The following is a 21,671-nucleotide window of genomic DNA, read 5'->3' as shown; positions in this document are numbered from 1 at the left end:
CTCTCTTCTTCCATTTTCATGCAAAAACAATTTATTATACTATATATATATATATATATATATATATATATATATACTGTAGACAAAAACTAATATAGCTTGGTCTACTTGAGCTTTGAAATTCACTTATGTTTTTCTTAAATTTATATATTTTGACTAAATAAAGTAATATATCGTTTTAGTTAAGTCTATTTATGTTGTTATAATACATTTAATTCACATACGCATACATTTTATGACATGGTTTAAAAAATAATTAAGCTTAGTCAAATACTAGTATTGGTTGGTCATAAGAAAAACTTTTTTTCGCTTATTTAGTTTTTCAAAAAAATAATCGAAGAAGAGAATTTTTAAAAAAAAAGAAATGCTGCTTTTAATATTACATCTATTTAGTAAAATAGCATTAAACATTTTAAACAAAGAAAGACTTTTGTCATAAGAAAAACTTCTTTCCCGCTTATTTAGTTTTTCAGAAAAATAATCAAAGAAAAGATTTTTTTAAAAAAAGAAATGCTGTTTTTAATATTAAATCTCTTTAATAAAATAGCATTAAACATTTTAAACAAAGAAATACTTTTTGTCATAAGAAAAACTTTTTTCCCGCTTATTTAGTTTTTCAGAAAAATAATCAGAAAAAGAATTTTTTAAAGAAAAGAAATGCTGCTTTTAATATTACATCTATTTAGTAAAATAGCATTAAACATTTTAAACAGAGGTTTTTATGATAATGAGAGTTAAGTAATCAGTATAAATTATTCAGAATTGAATTGCGTCATACATTACTAATCGAAATTTAAAATTTCTAAAAAGAACTATAATGCAACTCATTTTTATTAGAAATTAGCCATTTTTTCATGACATATCATTTTAAAATTTAAATCCCCATAAATCATTTGTAAATGAAACGAAAAACAATAACATCGATTTCATAAGAAGAAACACTTAAATCATATCACATGACATAAAAAACATAAATAAGAATTAGTAGAGACTAAGACCATTAAGGGATCGATAAATAAAATGTCTGAATGAATTTCGCAGGATCTGTAATAAAAAAAATTAATATGACCTTGAAAAACCTGTGATCATTAATTGAGATCAATAGGCATTTAGTTTCATGTGATTTCTTTCATGTTTGATAAAATTACTCCTTTCTTTTTCATGAGTCACGTTGTGGGACAAAAAAACAGAGGATATATTAGTCTTTTATTTGTCTCAAAGGAAATAAGATTGAAGAAAACGGAAATGATTTAATGCCATTCGTGATACGGCATCACACGGTCCTTAATTTGAAAAAAAATGTGACGATTCAAGTAAATTTTCATTCAAAACTTCAGTTTTATTCGAATTGAAGAAGTCCGGGAGAAATCTGAGTAATATATTGCGTCGAAAAAAGTGAATAAATAAAATATCGAGTTTTTCAATCTCATGAGGAAAATCACATGGTCAAATTCTTGAGGAAGATGAAGTTTTTTTATAAGGAAAATGCATAGAATGAACCGCGGTGGCATAGTAATTAAGGCACTAAGCTGTCATTTTGAAGAACCGAGGTTCTATTCCCGGCAGCGATCTTAGGCCTAACCTGCTTCAGATCAATCGGTACCATCATTTTTGAGAAATAAAAAGCAGTCGGTTTGCATAACAACCTTATATCCAGCCCCATCCCGTTAGTCCAACAGAAAAAAAAATAAAAATAGTGCGTGGAGTCCCTCCGCGAGGAAGAAGTTAAGCTTCGTAACCAGCGACGTTAATTGTAGAAGAATCAGCAGTCGTAGAAGGATCACTAGTTTTATTCAACGACTCTTTTTTCTGCTCCACTCGCATCCGTGCTCTGTAATAACGGTAATATTATGCATTTTTCCCTCGTGGACCTCTTGAACCAGTGGAAGTGCTCGTGGTTGCCTCATCGTCTCGCCATGGAAAATGTATTTGTATTAATAATGTATGTGAATGCGTCATAATGTAATTTCAAAAGAGAAAACCTAACAATCAATTGATATTCACAAGAGACGTACCTTGACATAACCTTAAATCCGTCGCATTGTCCGTGGGATTGTTTTCACTCATTTTTTACAATTGTTATCCACTAAGTTTAAAAATAAAAAATACTACCCTATTAAATTATATGTGTATCAAAACGAACTAAAAAAATATTTATAGAAAAACAATACTTTTATGACTTTTATTATAAAAAAAAGATGGATCCGTTACTGTTCAACGATGGTTATTAGATAAAATTATGAAATAAAAATAGTGTAAAGTTGTAACTTTATCATATATAGCCTGTAATTAGAGTAAGAATGCAAAATTTTCGTGACTGTTATTACTTGGTATAACAAACTTAAATAAAATACGAATTGAAAATTTTCTAAAAATAGTTAAAAATAAATCAAAAAGAGAGTTTTAGAATACAAGCTATTTAAAAAGACACGCACGGTAGTCAGGTATTAAACACAGTAAGTTCCTAATAACAAAAACTTTCTACATCATTATATGAAAAAAGCAACAGGTCTTGAGTTTATTTACCTTTACATTTAAAACACAATTGCATACCTAAATGTTTTTTTAGATGTTGAATTGTGAAATAAAATTTCCTGCTTCTACATTTTACTTGTGGTCTGACAAATACGGATTTGTTAAGATTTGTAAAGCGATAATCATCATATCCTGCTCACAGCCCAAGCAGTAATCGAAATAAACCAATCGATCCGTGAACACCTTGTTTTGAATTAGTTTTCCTCGAATAGAAAATAATGTATTAAAATAATTGCGTTGCCTGTTGAACTTTTAAATAAGTCCTCTAACAATTATTTATTATAGGAATAACAACAATTTAAAAGTTACGATACATAACGTTACTTCATTCTTGCATCCATTCTAAAACACTTCTAGATTATGAATGAAATGATCGAATCAAGCAAAATTATGATCAGCATCATAGAGCAACACTATGTTCAATATTTTTTAGCACAAAGTTTTTTTTTCTTACTTTTTTCTCCAAAAACAGCCTTCAAAAGATAGTGGTCAATAGGTAAAATTTTATTTAGTACACAAAGTAAATAAATAAAATAAAAATAAAAGTTAAATGAACTGCCTACCCTGAATAACTTTTGATCTAATGATCGGATCTTCACGTTTTAGGACTCAATCTTAATGGTTCGAGGGGAAAATCTCAAACATGCAAATTAGTTAGTGCAGGCGATATTTCAAGTTAAGAAATCAAACGCAAAAACGCACTTCTTCGGAATAAACATTCCTTTTTTTTTTTTTTTGGTTGAAGGAGTCAGATTTTGTACATTCAAAATATAGGAGGTAGCCGTAATCTGGGAAATATGGTTCCAATAGTTTGGTCAAAGCAGACCGGCCTGTGTAGGGGGCAGGGAACTGTCCTAGGATCAGAAAGGTTTTGGGTTTGAATCCCGGGCAAGGCATGGTTGTTCTTTCCTTCTCTGTACTATCTGTCCTCACGTTGGCCCACCTAATATGGTGCCCCTGAAAGAAAGGCCAACAAAATCGCCCTGTATATGCCTGAATTGACGGATGTTAACACAGGTGGGCATCGGGAAAAAAATAGTTTGGTCAAAAGAGCGGTACGAAATTTGAACCTTTTACGCCATATCTTCACCATATCTCGAGAACTTTTTAGGCGAATAGAAAACATTTTGGCACTCATTATGCAATATGTTTATCTGGCTCAGGAGATAGAGCGTCAGCCGTCTAATGAGGTGAACCGGGTTCGAATCCCAGCGATGGCTGATCGATATGAATTCCGCATCCGACTTGCACCAACCACAGTGCTGACGTAAAATATCCTCAGTGGTACACGGATCATGGGTTAGAGTCCCCTTGCCGTCGAGCAAGCAGTGGGAGGTCGTGGTTTTCCTCTCCATGTAAAGCAAATGCCGGTTAGTCCTCCACGTAGGCAAATTTCACTTAAATGTTTACATATGAAAGACAAAGTAGTTATAAGCGGAAGGTCGGATATTTCAAAGGTCGCATTTTAGATTAAAGTGAGCCTTAGTACTTTTTCTAGCTTAATACTTAACAAGTTTCTGGAATTTATGTTTGATAACAATCCAACGCCCGGAAACATCTTATTGCCTATGTGGACATAGCGATGTTTTCCATTAAAAAAACTCTTGAAAAATTTGATATGCGTTTGATCATTATATTTCCGCAAGCCTCTCTACTATTTTCAATAATTTAAGAACCCAATAACGTAATAATAACTTCCGAATTTATTATAACATTATCCAAATTGTAAATAATCATTGCAATAAAGTAATTTTATGGTTAGTTTATTGCTTCTTGAATGTCTAATCAGGGATATGAAAATTAATTTTTTTTTNGTATATGCCTGAATTGACGGATGTTAACACAGGTGGGCATTGGAAAAAAAAATAGTTTGGTCAAAAGAGCGGTACGAAATTTGAACCGTTTTACGCCATATCTTCACCATATCTCGAGAACTTTTTAGGCGAATAGAAAACATTTTGGCACTCATTATGCAATATGTTTATCTGGCTCAGGAGATAGAGCGTCAGCCTTCCAATGAGGTGAACCGGGTTCGAATCCCAGCGATGGCTGATAGATACGAATTCCGCATCCGACTTGTACCAACCACAGTGCTGACATAAAATATCCTCAGTGGTACACGGATCATGGGTTAGAGTCCCCTTGCCGTCAGGCTCGCCGTGGGAGGTGGTGGTTTTCCTCTCCATGTAACGCAAATACCGGTTAGTTCCATCAAAAAGTCCTCCACGAAGGCAAATTTCACTTAAATGTTTACATATGAAAGACAATGTAGTTAAAAGTGGCACTTTTTTCAAAGGTCGCATTTTAGATTAAAGTGAGCCTTAGTACTGTTTCTAGCTTAATACTTAACAAGTTTCTGGAATTTATGTTTGATAGCAACCCAACGCTTCGAAACATCTTATTGCCTATGTGGACATAGTGATGTTTTCCATTAAAAAAATTCCTGAAAAATTTTATATGTGCTTTATCATTATATTTCCGCAAGCCTTTCTACTGTTTTCAATAATTTAAGAACTCAACAACGTAATAATAACTTCCGAATTTATTATAACATTATCCAAATTGTAAGTAATCATTGCAATAAAGTAATTTTATGGTTAGTTTATTGCTTCTTGAATGTCTAATCAGGGATATGAAAATTAAATTTTTTTTTATTTGACTACATGATTGATTATGCAGGTATATAGTATTTACTGTTATCTTTTAACCAAAGCAACTTTTTCTCTATTCGATTTTTAGAAATTTTAATTTTATTTTACATTCTCACTCGAGTTCGAATTACTTAAAAAACAACTACATTTCGAAAAAGAATACATTATCGTGATTTGAATTCTGTTCTAGAAAATTGATAAAAAGTGATAATGCTCTAAGACCTTTTTTTGTACCTGATTATAATTTAAAAAGATGTCAATAAACCAATGTAAGGTGCAAACAGGTGTTTTATTTCTCACTTAAGAACGTTGAAAACATGATCTTCGCCTGCTAGTTGAGAGCTAGGAAACAAAATGTGCGGGGTACGCAGTTCGCTTTGACTGTTTACGAAGAAAGAAAAGAAACGAAAGAAAAATGCTTTTTTTTAGCTGTACAGCTTGATTAAAAAACAATTCTTTTACAAGAAAGAAACTCGTAAAAGTGCACAAGTTTCGACATTTTTAAGGCTTAATTACAACTTTATTCTCCTTTTTGGATGTGCTGGCTTGTAAGGAAAAATAAATAGGCTAGATTCCATCAAATACCCAGATTTGATTATTCAAATTATCTAATTTTTTACTATAAATTTTTATTACTCTCTGACTGGTTTGAGTGGTATTTAATAAATGTTATTTAGTTAACTTACTCCTTTGATGCAAAATTTCTATTTAACATGTTTTTCTTAGTTTATTCATTATTTCGTATTATTTAGGTCAAAATAAGGGGAAAATATTATATTTAGCCTTTTAATTATTTATAGTTATGCAATGCAACATGAAACACTGGTGTCTTTTTCTGCGTTAAAAGTAAAATCTTACAAACACGGATTACTTACAAGCAACAAATTTTCAAATTTGCAGTTATTTAGAACTAAGAGAAACAGATATTCATAATTGAAATTTTTTTAATTTGCGATGTCAATTATTGATATTTTTTTGAATATGAATGAAAAAATAATTATTCTGTTTTTTTTTTCTGTATTTTTTCTTTTAGTACAAATATAATTCAGGTAATCTAACTGATTTTTTTATAACTATTAGACTTTTTTTATAATTAAAAATACCAAAATGTATTTTGGTTTATAATTAGAGCATCAGAAAGAAAATATATAAAAGGGACAACGCTGCGCCATCTACGTCAAAGAGTTATTACGATTCATCAATCTCATATTATTTTAATGTTAGTGAAAATATTAAAGATTTAAAAAAAAAATATTTCATTTATTTAAATTGAAACAAAAAATCTTAATCTGCAAATTAAAATTTAAGACATTCTAAACACAGTACATAATTCACTTAATCGCTGCTGTTGAACAAAAATAATGCAGAAACAATATAAAAAAAGAAATCGTTTGTTTTGAAAACAACTTGTCAGTCATAAACTGTCACACCTTGGTTGATGAGTTGCGATGATGAATGTAGTCAAAGTTTATGCTCATTAATCATAATAAACGGAAATAAGTTCTTTCCTTAGAATATTCCTTCTTACGTCACAATCCTTTTACTACACGCAACATGAAATTTCGGATTCCTAGAAAACATCAATTATCTTTTAATTCACTCATTTGTAACTCAAAACTGCGAAAACCGAATGATTTGCCGCAAAAAAAATGTACCACAAACAGTTGATACTTCGTTAAGTTTCCGAATATGCGAACCAGCCAACAGAGAAGAGACTTAAAAACAGAGTAAATCAATGTGGAAATTTATTACAATTTTATTTTATTGAATAATATTATCGTGTAAATTAATCCTACATTTTCAGCAAATTCGATCAATATTATGGTTATAAGAGAAATTGATTTTTCTAGATGAGCATTGATTTTTTTTAAAGTACATTATTTCTTTCAAGAACTTGTCAGAGATTGTTTGGTCAAGAACTTGCAGTGAAATTGATTTTTCTTTATTATTTATTTATTTTTTGAGAGAAAGAAAGCTGTACTTCTCGCAGCGTAAATAAACATTATACCTGGGAAATTTGTTTGTTTTTCTTTATAGTGGCTCTATTTTCAAGTATTTAATTTTGTGTGCCAAAATAATAATTAAGAAAAATAAAACTTCTTTTAGTACTTTAGAGCACTTTCTTCAGTCATGATCAAGAGATTCATAAATCATTTTATGCCTCCGATAATTTTAGAGTCAGAAAAATCTACACATAATTAGACGATTTGGAAGCGTGGTGCTGAGACCAGGTGACACCATATACACCAAAATCTAAATTACGGTAGGAGTGCACGCATGCATAATTATTGTCCTTGAATCAATAAATCAACTGTATTGCAACGGAAATGTTGCAAAAATAATTGCTTAATTAGAAATGTTTTCAAGCAAAAATTCTTACTAAACATTAAAATCTTTTTTAAGAAAACAATTATACACTATAAGACTAGTGAAATAACTTAACTCTTGACCTTTTATGCCTTTCATCAATGTTTTATTCTGCTTTTCCAGAGCATTTTTTATGCTATGTAAATAGCGTAGCAGCACGACTAATATTCATTTTTTTTAAAATTTGAAATTTAACATTCATTTTTAACTGTAACTGAGGAGCCTATAAGAAGAACGTTTTACATGGTATGTTCGCGAGTTTTATAAAAATGAGTTTAGAAACTTCAGGATGCTGCTTACAAAACATATTTTGACCATACTACGGTACCATGCTGCAACAATCGTGAAACCTGTTGAAATCAAGATGACGAATATTAATCATAACCTATCACCGACTGAAAAACGAGCTAAGCATTTTGGTATGGTACACAAAAAGTTCCATCGCATATTTTTAAACATATAAGTCAAAGTTTTCTTTTTCTTTTAGAATTACGTGTGCAGAAAGGCAAAGCATTTAAAAAATTTTATTTTGATTGACTATATTTAAAGACCAAATTAGAATGAAATTCTCTGTAAACAAAATAAAATTACCATCATGCATGTTAAAACACAGTATAATATTTCTAAACTGTTGCTCGCCTAACTTTTATCTGTTACATATTCAGCCAGTGTTAGCCTCACCATTATATTATTAGCATTTGTAATTGAGATTAGCTTTCATGATTTTAAACCTGAGATTTTTGAAAGAAAAAAAAGACGCAAAAGCACTTTGCTTTTTTTCTTGTACAGTTTAAGAATGTTTTCGCTAGTTATTTTCAGGATTAACCAAATAAAAGTTGATAATATTATTATGTAAAGTAGTGCTCAAAAAATATGAAAGCTTATTTACTTCTTTTTTTCATTTCCTGCCTCTTATTCTTTTAAGAATTGAAAGTTTGCGATGACTCAGCTGTCAAAGACACTGAGTTGTCAGTGCGAAGGATTGGGGTTCGATTCTCAGAGGCCACTCGAAACTCACGCCTCAACAAATCGATGGGTACCAGCTTGTGAGGGAAGTATAGGCGGCCTATGCGTAATGATAACGCGCTATGCAGTTGGTCTCGAAATTGTGGTGATTATTGTCTCGAATTTCATTTTACGAACGGTGTCTATTCTTTGACTAAGATGATTCTTTAGTAATTTTATGAACTGTATTCGTTCTTTTAAAAGAGATATAAATCAGCAATTTTTTTATTTTATGGGCAATGCTACCAATTTTGCAGGGGCGGTTCTATATTTGCTATAATGTAAAATTACGGATGTAAGCAATCAAAATGCTTACAAAGCAAAACTCCTTTTGTTCTCTAATAGATCTTAATACAATCATAAGGGAAATAGAATCATACGAGATTTTTCATACTATTTATCAATAAAATTTGTCTCAAAATAAATAATTTAAAGAAATGAATGTTGGACGTGGGGAGTAAGAGCACAAGCATAAGTACGCAGAATTCTTTATAATACGCATATTTGAAGTGAATAATTTCAACTTTCGTTGAAAAAAACTGCTTGCATCGCCACAATTATTGCGAAGCAAATATCGGAGATGGTTAGCGGCAGCGAACAGGGGGCTTAGTACCCTAGTAGTATATACTTAATAACTGATATATGATGTTTAACTGAGCTATTGCTTATTAGCCGCTTTCCGTATGAAACACAAATTATCATATTTCATAAACGAGTGAAGAAAAATTAATTATTGAAAACAGATATTACACACTCATTAATGCAATCTAGTACTAAAAAGTGTGTTTTATTTTCAACTTTAACGGTTTTTATTTTCTATTTCAAAATAACAGTAGCTTTAAATTTGCATTATTTGAACATGCTCAGAATTTTCTTACGCAACTTCCTGTTAATCTTCATTATTTTAGAACTATTTTCTTACATTTTTAATTGAATGTGATATTTAAAAAAAAATTTTTTTTTTTCGTCAAATGGATCATGATTGTCAGCAATAAATAATGATATTGTTTTAATAACAAGGCAAAAAGTTTTACTGCTAGTGACTTTTGTATAAATAAATAAATAATCTTTACTATTTTTCTTAAAATACATTAAAAAAAAAATCTTTAGTTAAGTATTAACATTAAGGGCATCAGTTAATTAGTTTTCGCTGTTATATCAAGTACATGTTATTCTTTTTTACAAAACATTGAATAAAAATAAATTCCAATTTGATTCTTAATCTGTGAATCCCGTTAAATCTAATTATTCATACGGCATAGTTTTAAAATCAACTTTTTATAGCGCTTAAAAAAAGTCAATAGTAATGTTTGATGCTTTATCAATTGTACTAATAATATTTTAAACGCATTGTGCAAAAGGATTTAGGTCAAAGAGATATTTACGAAAGTTTTAAATTTGTCTCAAGATCTTCATCCTTTTGTATGGCCTCATCCGACATGCTTCAATAGCTTCAGAATCAGCCTTCAAAAGAATTATCTTGGCTTCCTTTTAACTCTTTCGAATTCTCAGAGAACATTTTTAATGTAATAGAACAGTTAATAAAAGAAAAATTTTCTCCTAGATCCGCGTCGTTCTATTCGAAATCTTGTCATTTTCGACAACGACACTTACGATTAATTTACCCTTGTTTCTTACTCCTCAATTTCCTGCACGATTCCTCGGTGTTGATTGGATGGGGTATGACCAATGGCGGGATGACGTAATAAGCATGTGATCACTCTTGACCAGAGCTGTTTTTTAAGATTTATTATGGAACAAATCGCGCTTAGAATTCGGTTTTCGGGTTTCATTTTATAGTGTTTTTCTTTGCCGCGTGTGTTATTCGAGTTTATTTTTAGTTTGTGGATGATTTGTTACTTTTGAGAAGAATAAAATTGTTTTTCGAAGTGGAAGAAAATGTTGCGAATGCTGGGCTGTTTTGGAATGTTTTGTTATTTTTAAAAGATCATTTTTTTTTAACAAACGCCGCTTGGATACATTACCAGCGGAACAATTTTAGTGATGATTTAATAAAACAATAATCTGGTTTTTGTGATGTGAATGCTAAATTGATTGGATTAAATGTTTTAATTAAATGCGTAACCATGCTGAAAACTTACGTGAGAATCGCTAGAAATAAAATAGTAAGTAAAATTTTGTTAAGATATTCAAAAATTGACCTTTTTAAAATTGTACTATGATTTTTTTATATATATATTTACATTTCGTGTAGAAATATTTTAATTAAAGTCAGTAGTTAATATGAAAATCTAGAAAGATCTCATTGTATAACGATTTTTAAATATTTGGAATTTAGTAACATAGAATCAATTTTCTAATAAAAAGTTTTCGAAATTAGTAAATCAGTATTTCATCTTGCATTAAAGTTCTTTTTTTTTTTCACATATATTTATATCAATAACTTTTGTTTATAAGCTTTGATAGCTTCATTTTACCTTTGCTTCGAAACATTTTTGTATGTTTATTAATGTTTTCTTCTAGTGATCGAATTTATTTTTTTTTTTAAATTTCGAAATAGTTATAATTTTAACAGGAGTTATTCTTTTTAAAATTAAATTGGAAACTGTAATTATATTTTCTTCGCTGATCATATTTGATATTTGCTTTAATGGGACTAATATTAGAAGATTTTCGTTTTTGGAATTTAATAAATAATCCTTCGAAACTAATTTTTAAATTTATATACGTATGAAAAACTTCGTTCGGTATTATAAACATTTTTAAGAAATTTGTTTGTCGAAGAACTTCAAGATTTCCATGTCAGCAACAAGATGGTTTTGTGTATTTTGTTACTTACTGTAAATTTCACTAACTTAAAAACTACTTATTTAAAAAGAATAATTAGCAAAATTTCAATGCAAAATATTGTTACTTTGTGTGATTATCAATTTATTCCCCAAAACACTTCATAGATTCTCAGAGTACAGTTAAGAAATCCATAGTATTTATTTATTTTTTGAAACATTTTATTTAAGGAGTCATTTCTGCATCGTCTTAGATATTTGCTTAACCTGTTAATGCTAAAGAAATGTTTTCAAAATTTTTCCCATGGACATATAGCTTTGGATTTAATGTTTCGTTTGCTTTTACACTACATTTGAATAATATTTGTAAAATTTAACAATTTAAGAAAACATAAAAATAAGTTTAAAAAAAATAGTTTCATAATAAAATGATGCCTATCAAGAACTAAAAATTCAGATATATAGACAAAATATGAATTTTGGCAATTAAATATCAAGAGCCGGGATGGTTCAGGTGATAGAGCGTTCACTTTCCAATGAACACACTTGTTCGAATCGCAGGCATGACTGGTTGATACGAATTCCGCACCAGAGTGCAGACCTGAGCAAATTGGCCTCTGTGAAATATCCTCAGTGGTAGACGGATCATGGGTTAGAGTCCCTTTACCGTCAGGCTAACCGGGAGAGGTTCTCGTGTGCTTCCTCTCCATGTAATTTAAATGCGGGTTAGTTCCATCAAAAAGTCCTCACTAAAGGCAAATTTTTCCCAATTCTTGACCTAGGAGTTCCCTGTCTTCTGAATTGGGTTCAAAAATACAAGGCTATGGAGTTGAACATTAGAAATCCGACTCAGAAATTGGAACAACCGACCTGTAAATTGGGGGTCGGCTGTTCAATGACGGTTATAAAAATAAAATATAATATTAAATATCAATAAGCGTGAACTGATATCGTTCTTCGTTTCAGTTCTATTTTTGGAGCAGGATAAGAACCCGATGCGATAATTCAGCATTTATAAGACTTTTACTTGATTGATTCAATCCATATTCTATTTTACCATTCCTTCTTTTCCAATGAATTTTCTAACTTATTAATTATAGTGATACAATACACAAATATATACTATTTATATCATTTTTAACATCATTGATTTAATACAAAACCTTTTCTTTTTATTCCACATCGTTGAGATTTATTCTTCTATTTAGTAATGACAGAACTTTGAACTTATTAAAAACTATTAATATTATAATTATTAATATTTATAATTATATATTGCATTAATAATTATTATGGTATCTATTTTATAAATTATTAATAATATAATATTTATTTACACCTATTTTTCATGATTGATTTAACTCAAAATCCTTTTTATCAATTGCTAATTGAAAAATTATAATATTTTTTATCTTTATTTTAGAGGAACAAGCATTTGATGGAAGACATCGTTTCACCAATAAGTACATTGAGATCATTAACAGGTTTGTTAATTTCTCTTCTTCTGTTTTTTTTTAGAAATTATTTAAATTCAAATTTTTTTTTTTTGATTTATTTTAATTTTGTGACACCTTAACATAGACAAAATATGTTCTTTAGCTGCATGTGAAGATTTAAATTTTAGTAAATTACGTGAAATTTCTAGATTGTTTAAATAAAGTTCTGCTCCTGAATAAAGTACTGATTAATTTATTTTTAGTTCATTTACAGCAACAAAATTAAATTATGGAAACTTAAACAGAAACTTAAACGAATAAATCTTAAATAATTCATAACTTGGATAAATAAATAAAGAGATTTGTCTTGTCAATAGTAATGTTTGATGCTNCAGGACATTTGAGTAGAATATGAATAATTAAAATAGAATGTGAATAAACTAGCCCCCTTCGGCAACCAACTTGGTCGCCTTTTAAAATTAGCTTGTACAACATAGTATACAATTTAATGTAGCCGGATTCACTGCATAACTACATTTAAATATTCCAATTCTTTAATTAAGTGTTCAACCCCTCCACCAATCCTAACACCTTAATTAGTTTTAAGCAATATATTAACTTAATGTTTTTATCGTCTAGTTGTTGTACGCCCAGAAGTTCTTTGATTTCAATTTTGATTCTTATTAGCATACGTCCGCGATATTGTCAAAATTCTTAATGCATTGAATTATAATATTGATTTAAAATCTGGCTGGCAACTAACAAATCCCACAAACAAACGAAGTGGATATTTCAGCATAGTAGGCAGCAGAAGTATTGAAATTATTCCCTTCTTTGTCGTGAGATAAGATGGAAAACTCACTGTTTTACTTACTCTTGCAACTTTTGAGCCTTAACTTGAGTATCGTATAATTTATATGATGCTATAACTGGGAAGAAGTAAGCTCCGTCACCAATAATTGGTATGATGGTATAGCGATTTTTCTCATTTATAACACACGTTATGAACTTTTAATAGCTTTTATTCTCTAATACAGTAGAAAGAAAGAAATATATTTTCCAATTCACTCCAATTATCATAATCTGATCCATGGTCTTTCATACCTATGTATCTTAACAGTATTCTGATAATAACTGCATCATGCACCTCAAAGACTGCTGTGACGTTGAATATGTGGACCATAATTAATTAGGAACTAAGAAATCAATTAGGATGTCTGTGTCCAAATAACATTTTCAAAAAGCTTTTTTTATGTATTAAGGACTGCAAAGTATTCAATGGGAACATCTATTCCGTTTATAAAGTCTACAATTAATGTAAAATAGGATAAATCAGGATGTCTGTATGTGACAAAAGGAATCAGAACTAAGTCTTAGCCATTTCTTTTAAAGGTATTAAAAAAAACTTTGCTACCAGAGCCTACCTATGCGCCGACTTCAAAATGGTTAATTCAGAAGTTTGCATAAGCCATAAGATGGAAGCCGCTGCACATTATTAAATCTAATTATTTTAAAATCTATCTAATCTCAAAGGCATTTGACATGAAAAATTTATCCCTAAACCCCTTGAAGTTATAACATTTTTAAAACACATCATAAAGTAGAAATCAAGAAAATGATATAGCAAGAAGAGCAAATTGCACAGTTAGTGCTCTTCTGAAATATCTGTAGATGGTCTCCCAGACATGCGTACCTCTTCAGGAAAACATGATGTGAGCTGACTGTCATCCAAGGAAATCGAAAATTCGAGAATTTACCAGATCTTCAGCTCTGTCAGGAAGATCACTCTTCTATGCAAATGAGATGTTACTCGTCCCTACCTACATACTGGATGAGCGCTGCGGTTCGAGCTGCTTCACGTATGCTCCATATTTAATAAAAAAAATAAGAGGTATCAAGATTTTTGCATCTAACTTATGTGATATATATTTCACTTACATTATAAATAATTAGGATATTTACAGGGTCCCCAGGGACAAACTTTAAGGGGAGATAGGGGACATCACAAGTATTCAGAATTGCATTGACACCCAATTTCTGAAACATCATGGGAAAATAGTATGACAGGAAGTATTCAATGGGAACATCTATTTTGTTTATAAAGTCTACAATTAATGTAAAATATGATAAATCAGGATATCTGTATGTGGCAAAAGAAATCAAAACTAAGTCTTAGCCTTTTCAACAAGATACATGATACAAAGAAAAAACACTGAGATCATATGAAATATTTATTGGTCAAAGATATTACATGAGATATGGTAGATGATATGTGAAAAGATCACAACAGATGTTCGAAGTTCCTACTTTGCTAGAGATAAATGCATGGCACCTTCGGTCCATGGATTGGCGAACTCGCTAAAATACACCTGGTTTTTGTTATACATCCGTAGCAGCGCAGATGATTATTGAAACCAGATCCATTTCAAAATTCACATGTTTTGTGTACCTCAAAGAAATGAATCCATGTTGCTCATAAATAAGGAGAGCGTTGTGGCCAAGTGGTGATCTATTATACACTCATCGAGACAAGTTTTTTTGAATTCAGTATTGGTAGAAAGTCTCTTAATTTTGGGTGTAAATTAATTCGTTGCTTTCAGCATTTTTTGTGCTTTAATCACTCTTAATTAATAACATTTATTTTCCCCTATTGTACAAGGGGTGAAACATATTTCACACATATCTCTTCCAGATACTTCCAGTCTGATCCATAATTTTTCGTAACTACCTGTGCAAATGACAATTTAAGGATCATTTTTTATGTTTTTCAAAAACAAATTTTCGCGACAAAATAAATGCAAGGTATGCAATGGGAACATAATTATTGTTTGTATAATGGCCCATAAGTAATTTAAAATATAAGAAAAGACTGCCTGTAAGCCTCTATATTTAAAGCAGAATCAAGGTATCAAGATGTTTGCATCGAACACGCGTAAAATATAATTTACATGTAATATAAATAATCAGGATATTTATATGGATCATAATTGATGTATTACGCAAAACAGGATGCTTCTATGGGATATGAAGCATGAAATATCAAGGTATGGAAAGAAAAAAAAAATGTTCCGTTTTATTTGTCATTCGGAAAAGCCTTTAAAAACTAACTCAACTCATGCTTTACTTTCATTACGAGTTCGCATATTTGCACACCGTATACTTTTGATACATTAAACAATATTTCCCTCCCGGTAACACACTCAAATGCGTGCAATAAAAGTTAAATAACATTTTTTCCCCTCCTACAATAGAAAGTTTGAAACACATTTCACACATATCCTCTTCCAGTTGACCATTATCTGACCCATGATCTTTCCTACCTGTGTGTCCAAACAACATTTTTCACAATCACTTTTTTTTATGTATCTCAAGGACTCCCGCGACAAGATGAATGCAAGGCATCCAATGGGAACATCCGTTCCATCACCCCCTTGGGGAAGAAAGAATCACTCACCCCTGACGGACCAAATCCAGCTCTTCCTATCACACAAGTAGGTATCATCACCATTGTTCTATGAGCTTCAGCTTCTTTTTATGTCTAATTAACCCCATTCCAACTAAAAAAAATAATAATGGAATTTAAATTGGAGATGTAACTTCAGTTAGACGACGCCAATCATCATTACCCATGTTCGTGGCGTTGGAGAAAGCATAAATAAGGCACATCGCTTTGAAAGATGTTCGATCTATTGTATGGGTTTTAGTTAAAAATAGTAATTATGTCACATTATCTATCCAAAGTGGGATTTGCTGTGAGGTAAATGTGCTTGTTTGCTGTTAAAATTCCATTGTATAATTAAGACTTGAGCAATGCGTTTGGTAACAATGTGCTTTGTTTAATTAAGTTGCTGTTGTTTGGCAGTTGAAACGACTCTATAATCTTTTCAGAGAAAGAGTAAGTTGATGTTATATTATTCACTGTAATTTAAAGGGAATTTTAAATGTTATTTTGTTCATAAGTGACTTAATACTCTAGTTTTGTTTATTTATAAAAGTAATTAGTGTTTACTGATTGCAAAATTAAAGCAGATATATGTTTATTTTGTAGTAGAATTGAAGTTTAAACATTTAAAACGATAAATTGTTTATGAATTTAAAAAAAACGTGTTATCCGTGTAAGAATATCGATACAATTAATTAAAATAAGATTTTAATTTATATATGGTTAACGAAATAGAAATAATTAATTCGATATAATTACTAAAATTAGATTTAAATTTTTTTATACGCTCTTCAATAATTTTTGTGTTGGTTATGTGTAAATAAATTGACGTAAATGACAAATTTTATGTATATATATTTTAATTATTTAGTTATTTTTTTAATAAATTTCAAGTATGCTTTCTTATTTTTTTACTTAAGGCATTGAAATATGTTTAAATAGTTTAGCCGAAACTTTTGTGGGCATAATTGTGTTAATTACTTCTTATTCATAAGTTTCTTTTATAATTTTTATTAATAAAATGTGTGGTGATTTTTAACTGCGATTGTGATTTTGTCAATTTTATTTATTAATCTTTGAGTTTATAACAATTTATAATTAATGAATTGAACCTCTTGTAAATGTTATACCTATGCAATTCTTTAAAATATCTGTCTTCAACATTTATTTTGCAACTCTTCTAAATCTTAACTGGAATGCCAGTATTGATAAGCGGGTTTTTGCATTTTAGTTCATAGGTGACGCTGTAATCGCAAAATGAAGATAGCAAGTAAATTGTAAAATATAATTGTAAATGAAAAATTGTAGAAAACACAGAGATCTCGAGAAATACATAGCAGATTTAAAATTAATAAAGATAAACAAAAATGGACTATTTTGATATTTTTGAAAAACGTTTCAAATATCTCCTAACTTGACACCTTCCCATAAGCTAGCCGTTGGTGTAACCCTAGCACTAGAAGATAAGGACTTTTTTTTCTGCTGAAAAATCCAAATCTGCAATAATAAACAAGGGTTCTTGTTTAGAACTTTGCAGATGCTCCAAGGAGGGGGGGGGACAGATTAGGAAGTCGAGTTTGGTATCATTGATTGTACCTCTAGAAAATGTTTCATACTCGTAGTTTCAGAGTTTTGACCTGATGTATATATCGCGAGGTGTTTTACTATTTCCATACATTTTGGTGATCCTATATTTAGCTGTTGTCATCGATTATGTTGCTGTTTTTTACTGATATTTTTTTCTCTCTAGGAACCATCGTCGACTCTATCACGTGCCGGCTGGGTATTAAGAACTCTAATTTTGAGCCAAAGCCCCCACTTAATTCGTGATCGAAAATACCACGTTCGAACATTTAGAAAGTGTCTTGTTGGTTCAGAAATGGTGGACTGGTTGATGCAGCAAGGAGGTTCTTATGTTCGAATCCACTCGCGAAGTCAAGCTGTCGGTATGTGGCAAGCACTCATGGAAGAAGGTGTTATTTCCCACGGTAAGTAATTCATAGCAATCTCATTTCTTTAAAAAAATGGTGATGAGAAAGATACTATATTCGCTAGCAGGCAATATTTTCGTGATTTTTCTCACAGTGCAACGCAAATCTGGGTTTTTAATGGTTTTTATTTTTTTTTCCCTCCCGTACTCAATTTTGATAGAAAATATTTGACACAACATTTAAAATTATGGTAATAAGAAATGCAAAATACCAATGTGATTGTAAAATTATTGCAATTGCAAGTATTTTATTTTCGTTTTAATTTAATTTTTAATTTTACATATTTACTTCATTCAAGTAGAAATTAAGAATATTCAATTATATATATAAAATTCAATTATATATATAAAAAAAAAATTATAAAAATTCCAAATTACCAAAAGACCAAAAAAATATGTTCTTGTGTAGTATTTCTTATTTTTATTCCGCTTTTTTTTCATGTCAGCGATTTTTTTTCCGCAGAAAGGAAATAACCCCAAAACGTTACTCATCAAAGTTTATTTTTTTTCTATTTGCAATCTAGACGCACAGGGTGTTCCACTTTAATTAAATTTTTTAAATGCTTGATGTTTCTAATACTCACTTTCACTTGTCTGTTTTCTCCTTTCCTTCTCATTTTCCACCTTTTATACAAAAATGTTGTCTCGTTTCTGTCTAACTCCTTCATGTTTCTATTTAGGAAATTGTAATTTGTGAGCCTGATAATTTTCAATAACATTACCAAACCAATTTTTTTATTAAATGTTCAGCACGATTAGAGACAATTTTTAACTTTTATATAAGAACTAACTATTGCCCTCACGAAAGCACTTTGATTTCAAATTTTAACTCTTTTCAAAAGATGTCGGTGATATTGAAAAAGTTTTCCTTGTGTTGAGTATTAATAATAATTTTAAATCTGCCCTGCTGCAATTAAATCACGCAAACCGCCGTAAGTATGAGTTCTGGAAATTTCAGTATGGTAAGCAGCCGAAGTATTGAAATTATTATTATTTCTGCTGTGAGATAAGATAGAAAACTCATTCCAATGTTTTGCACTGTGTGCTGCACTACTTCCTCACACACCTCTCTAGCCATATAACTTTTTTTCTTTTTCTTTTATAACTGTCTTTGATCTGCAAACCCAATTTTATGGGTTTACGACTACTAATGCTCAAATACGTAGTCATGTCATTTTGAACCCAATCCAGAAGACAAGGAAACTTCCTGGATCGATTATAGAGAGAAATTTGCCTTCGTGGAGGACTTTTTGATGGAGCTAACCCGCATTTGCGTTACATGTAGAGGAAGACCATGAGAACCTCCCACGATTCGCCTCACGGCAAGGGGACTCTAATCCATGATCCGTCTACCACTGAGGATATTTCACGTCAGCACTTTGGTTGGTGCAAACAGAATGTGGAATTCGAACCCGGTTCACCTCATTGGAAGGCGAACGCTTTATCCCCTGAGGCATTGCAGCTCTGGTAATTCTAAGAGTGGTTATGTGAAGATCAGCAAACGGTTATCCAAATAGCGCATGTGCAGGTAGTTTTCATATGAAAGACCATATATATATATATATNTCGTTTTCGGTGCCACGTAGGAGGAATAAATATATAAATGTTACACTTTAAATCGGATCTCTAAATATTTCACTAGATTTTTAAAAGAGACGACGAATTTTATGTGTATTATACGGCAGGCATGGAAACATTTTATAAGTGTTAAGTTTAATCACCTGAAAAAAAAATATTTTCTCCAAAATTTTCCAACTTTCAACATCATAAATGCACTATTTCTTTTAGTTAACATGAAGAAAAATCTTAATAAAAATTGGATAATAAATTTATTTTGATAGATTTATATTGATTCAATTATCCCTAAAACGACAAATATGCCCTACATTTTAGTAGTCTTACTACTCGTAAATTACTTAATTTGATAGGAATAATTTAACATGCCAAACTTTTCATATCTATCCAACTCACTGATAAATTGAAGGACAACTCTCAACAATAAACGCAAGATAAGTCGAATGTCTTTTGTTCTTCTCTTTTGTCAATCCATTATATCTATTTGAAGAATAATTTATGCAGATAACTTAATTATTCGTTCGTCAATTGTCATAATTATGTCTGCAACCTTAATTGCTCACGTGCCAATTTTTGCTTTTAAGCAACTGCTTCTGAGAAGAAAATTAAAAGCGATGGAATGCAATTAACTTGGTTCAATCTTACGAACAATTTGATATCCATTATAAAGAGACGGTTTCTTTTGGATGACTTTTAAACAAGAAGTCCTCTAGGTACTTGTGTAAGGTGTACATAAAATTTTCACACTGCTTTACATGAAGACTTTTTTTAAATTTCTAAAAGTATTTATTTCCACATAGTTTGCTTCAATATAAATGGCTATTTTTCAATTGATGAATCCCAAAGAAATTTATCTTCATTCGATATAAACTTCTTTCCTGTTCTGAGATGTTCTGATGGTCTTCTTTTGTTTTTGTTGGCTTTATTGATTTTCCTTTCACATTTACTTTAGCGTCTGACATAGTTTGTAGCACCGTTGAATTATAATTATTAACATTTTGAATGTTAATCATCGTATTTTTTTTTTACTTCGAATCTCTCGCAATGTGTTATTAATTTTTTTGTCAAGTATACTTGCTTTCATTTTCCCCTCTCATAGACGTAATGATTCGTGATTTTTTTCTTTCTGTAATCAAATTGGCTATAGATTCAAATTGTATTGGATAACGGATTTAAATACTATGTATTAAGGTTGTTTTTCGAAGGTTCCGTTGTCACATAAAATGATGCTATTTTATGGATAATATGCTATTTTCAAAACTGCTGTGAGATTTCAACAGTTATTCATGACTGTTAGTACTAAATTAGCTAATAGAAAGCTAGCGCTGTTAATGCATGTTCCGAAAGTGGTGCATAACGTCAACATTGAAAAAAAACCAGTTTTGTGGAAATGAAAGGCATGGTAGTCTAATTTTTTAATATTTAAATACTGACTCCAATGCTGTAGATCAGTGATTACAAAACATGCAATTTTTAGGTTTTTTAGATACCTGTTCCATGTCCAGTTAATAGTTTTTCAAAAGAATTTTTTTCTTTTGGAATTTGCCTTACCTTCTGTTCCTTAAAATTTGGTTCAAATATGCTTGCTTATTTATGGTATATAAATGATTCTGTTGCACATGAAACTGCAAATGATGCTTTTTCTTATTTTTTAGTGACCAATGAGCACCAGTTCAAGGATAAATACCTCTTCTATAGGTTCAGGGAAGATCAGATCGACAGTGGAAGCTTTCCGTCAGCTGACGATCGTCAACAGGCTGAATTAGAACTTGCGGAAACATTAGCGATATTACTGCAGCTAGCTCCTGACGCTATATTTAGAATGATTCTTCGGAAGCCGTAAGTGCAGAACAAATATTTATTCCTTGCAGATATTAGTATCGATATATAAAAAAAACCTTGGTTGGTGGGACGCATTGAATA

General features: G+C 30.6%; 1 protein-coding gene across 6 annotated transcripts in view; it reads left to right on the top strand.

Annotated features, from left to right (window-relative positions):
• Window positions 1–21,671, top strand: part of LOC107457381 (Exchange protein directly activated by cAMP) — a 274,203-nt gene that overhangs the window by 186,346 nt on the left and 66,186 nt on the right. For 5 of the 6 annotated variants that reach the window (XM_071177747.1, XM_071177748.1, XM_071177749.1 and 2 more), the window contains 4 exons: window positions 12,729–12,789; window positions 16,114–16,232; window positions 17,934–18,171; window positions 21,404–21,587. In XM_071177747.1, the coding sequence (XP_071033848.1) occupies window positions 12,729–12,789; window positions 16,114–16,232; window positions 17,934–18,171; window positions 21,404–21,587 (602 nt within the window). Of the gene's footprint in view, window positions 1–10,299; window positions 10,685–12,728; window positions 12,790–16,113; window positions 16,233–17,933; window positions 18,172–21,403; window positions 21,588–21,671 lie in introns of those variants that run through there. The other variant, XM_071177752.1, reaches the window with a different exon arrangement.

This window comes from Parasteatoda tepidariorum, chromosome 2 (genome assembly GCF_043381705.1).
Source record: "Parasteatoda tepidariorum isolate YZ-2023 chromosome 2, CAS_Ptep_4.0, whole genome shotgun sequence".
Classification (NCBI taxonomy): Eukaryota; Metazoa; Arthropoda; class Arachnida; order Araneae; family Theridiidae; genus Parasteatoda; species Parasteatoda tepidariorum.
The sequence above is the reverse complement of the archived record's forward strand: the minus strand, read 5'-3'. Positions and strand labels throughout refer to the sequence as shown.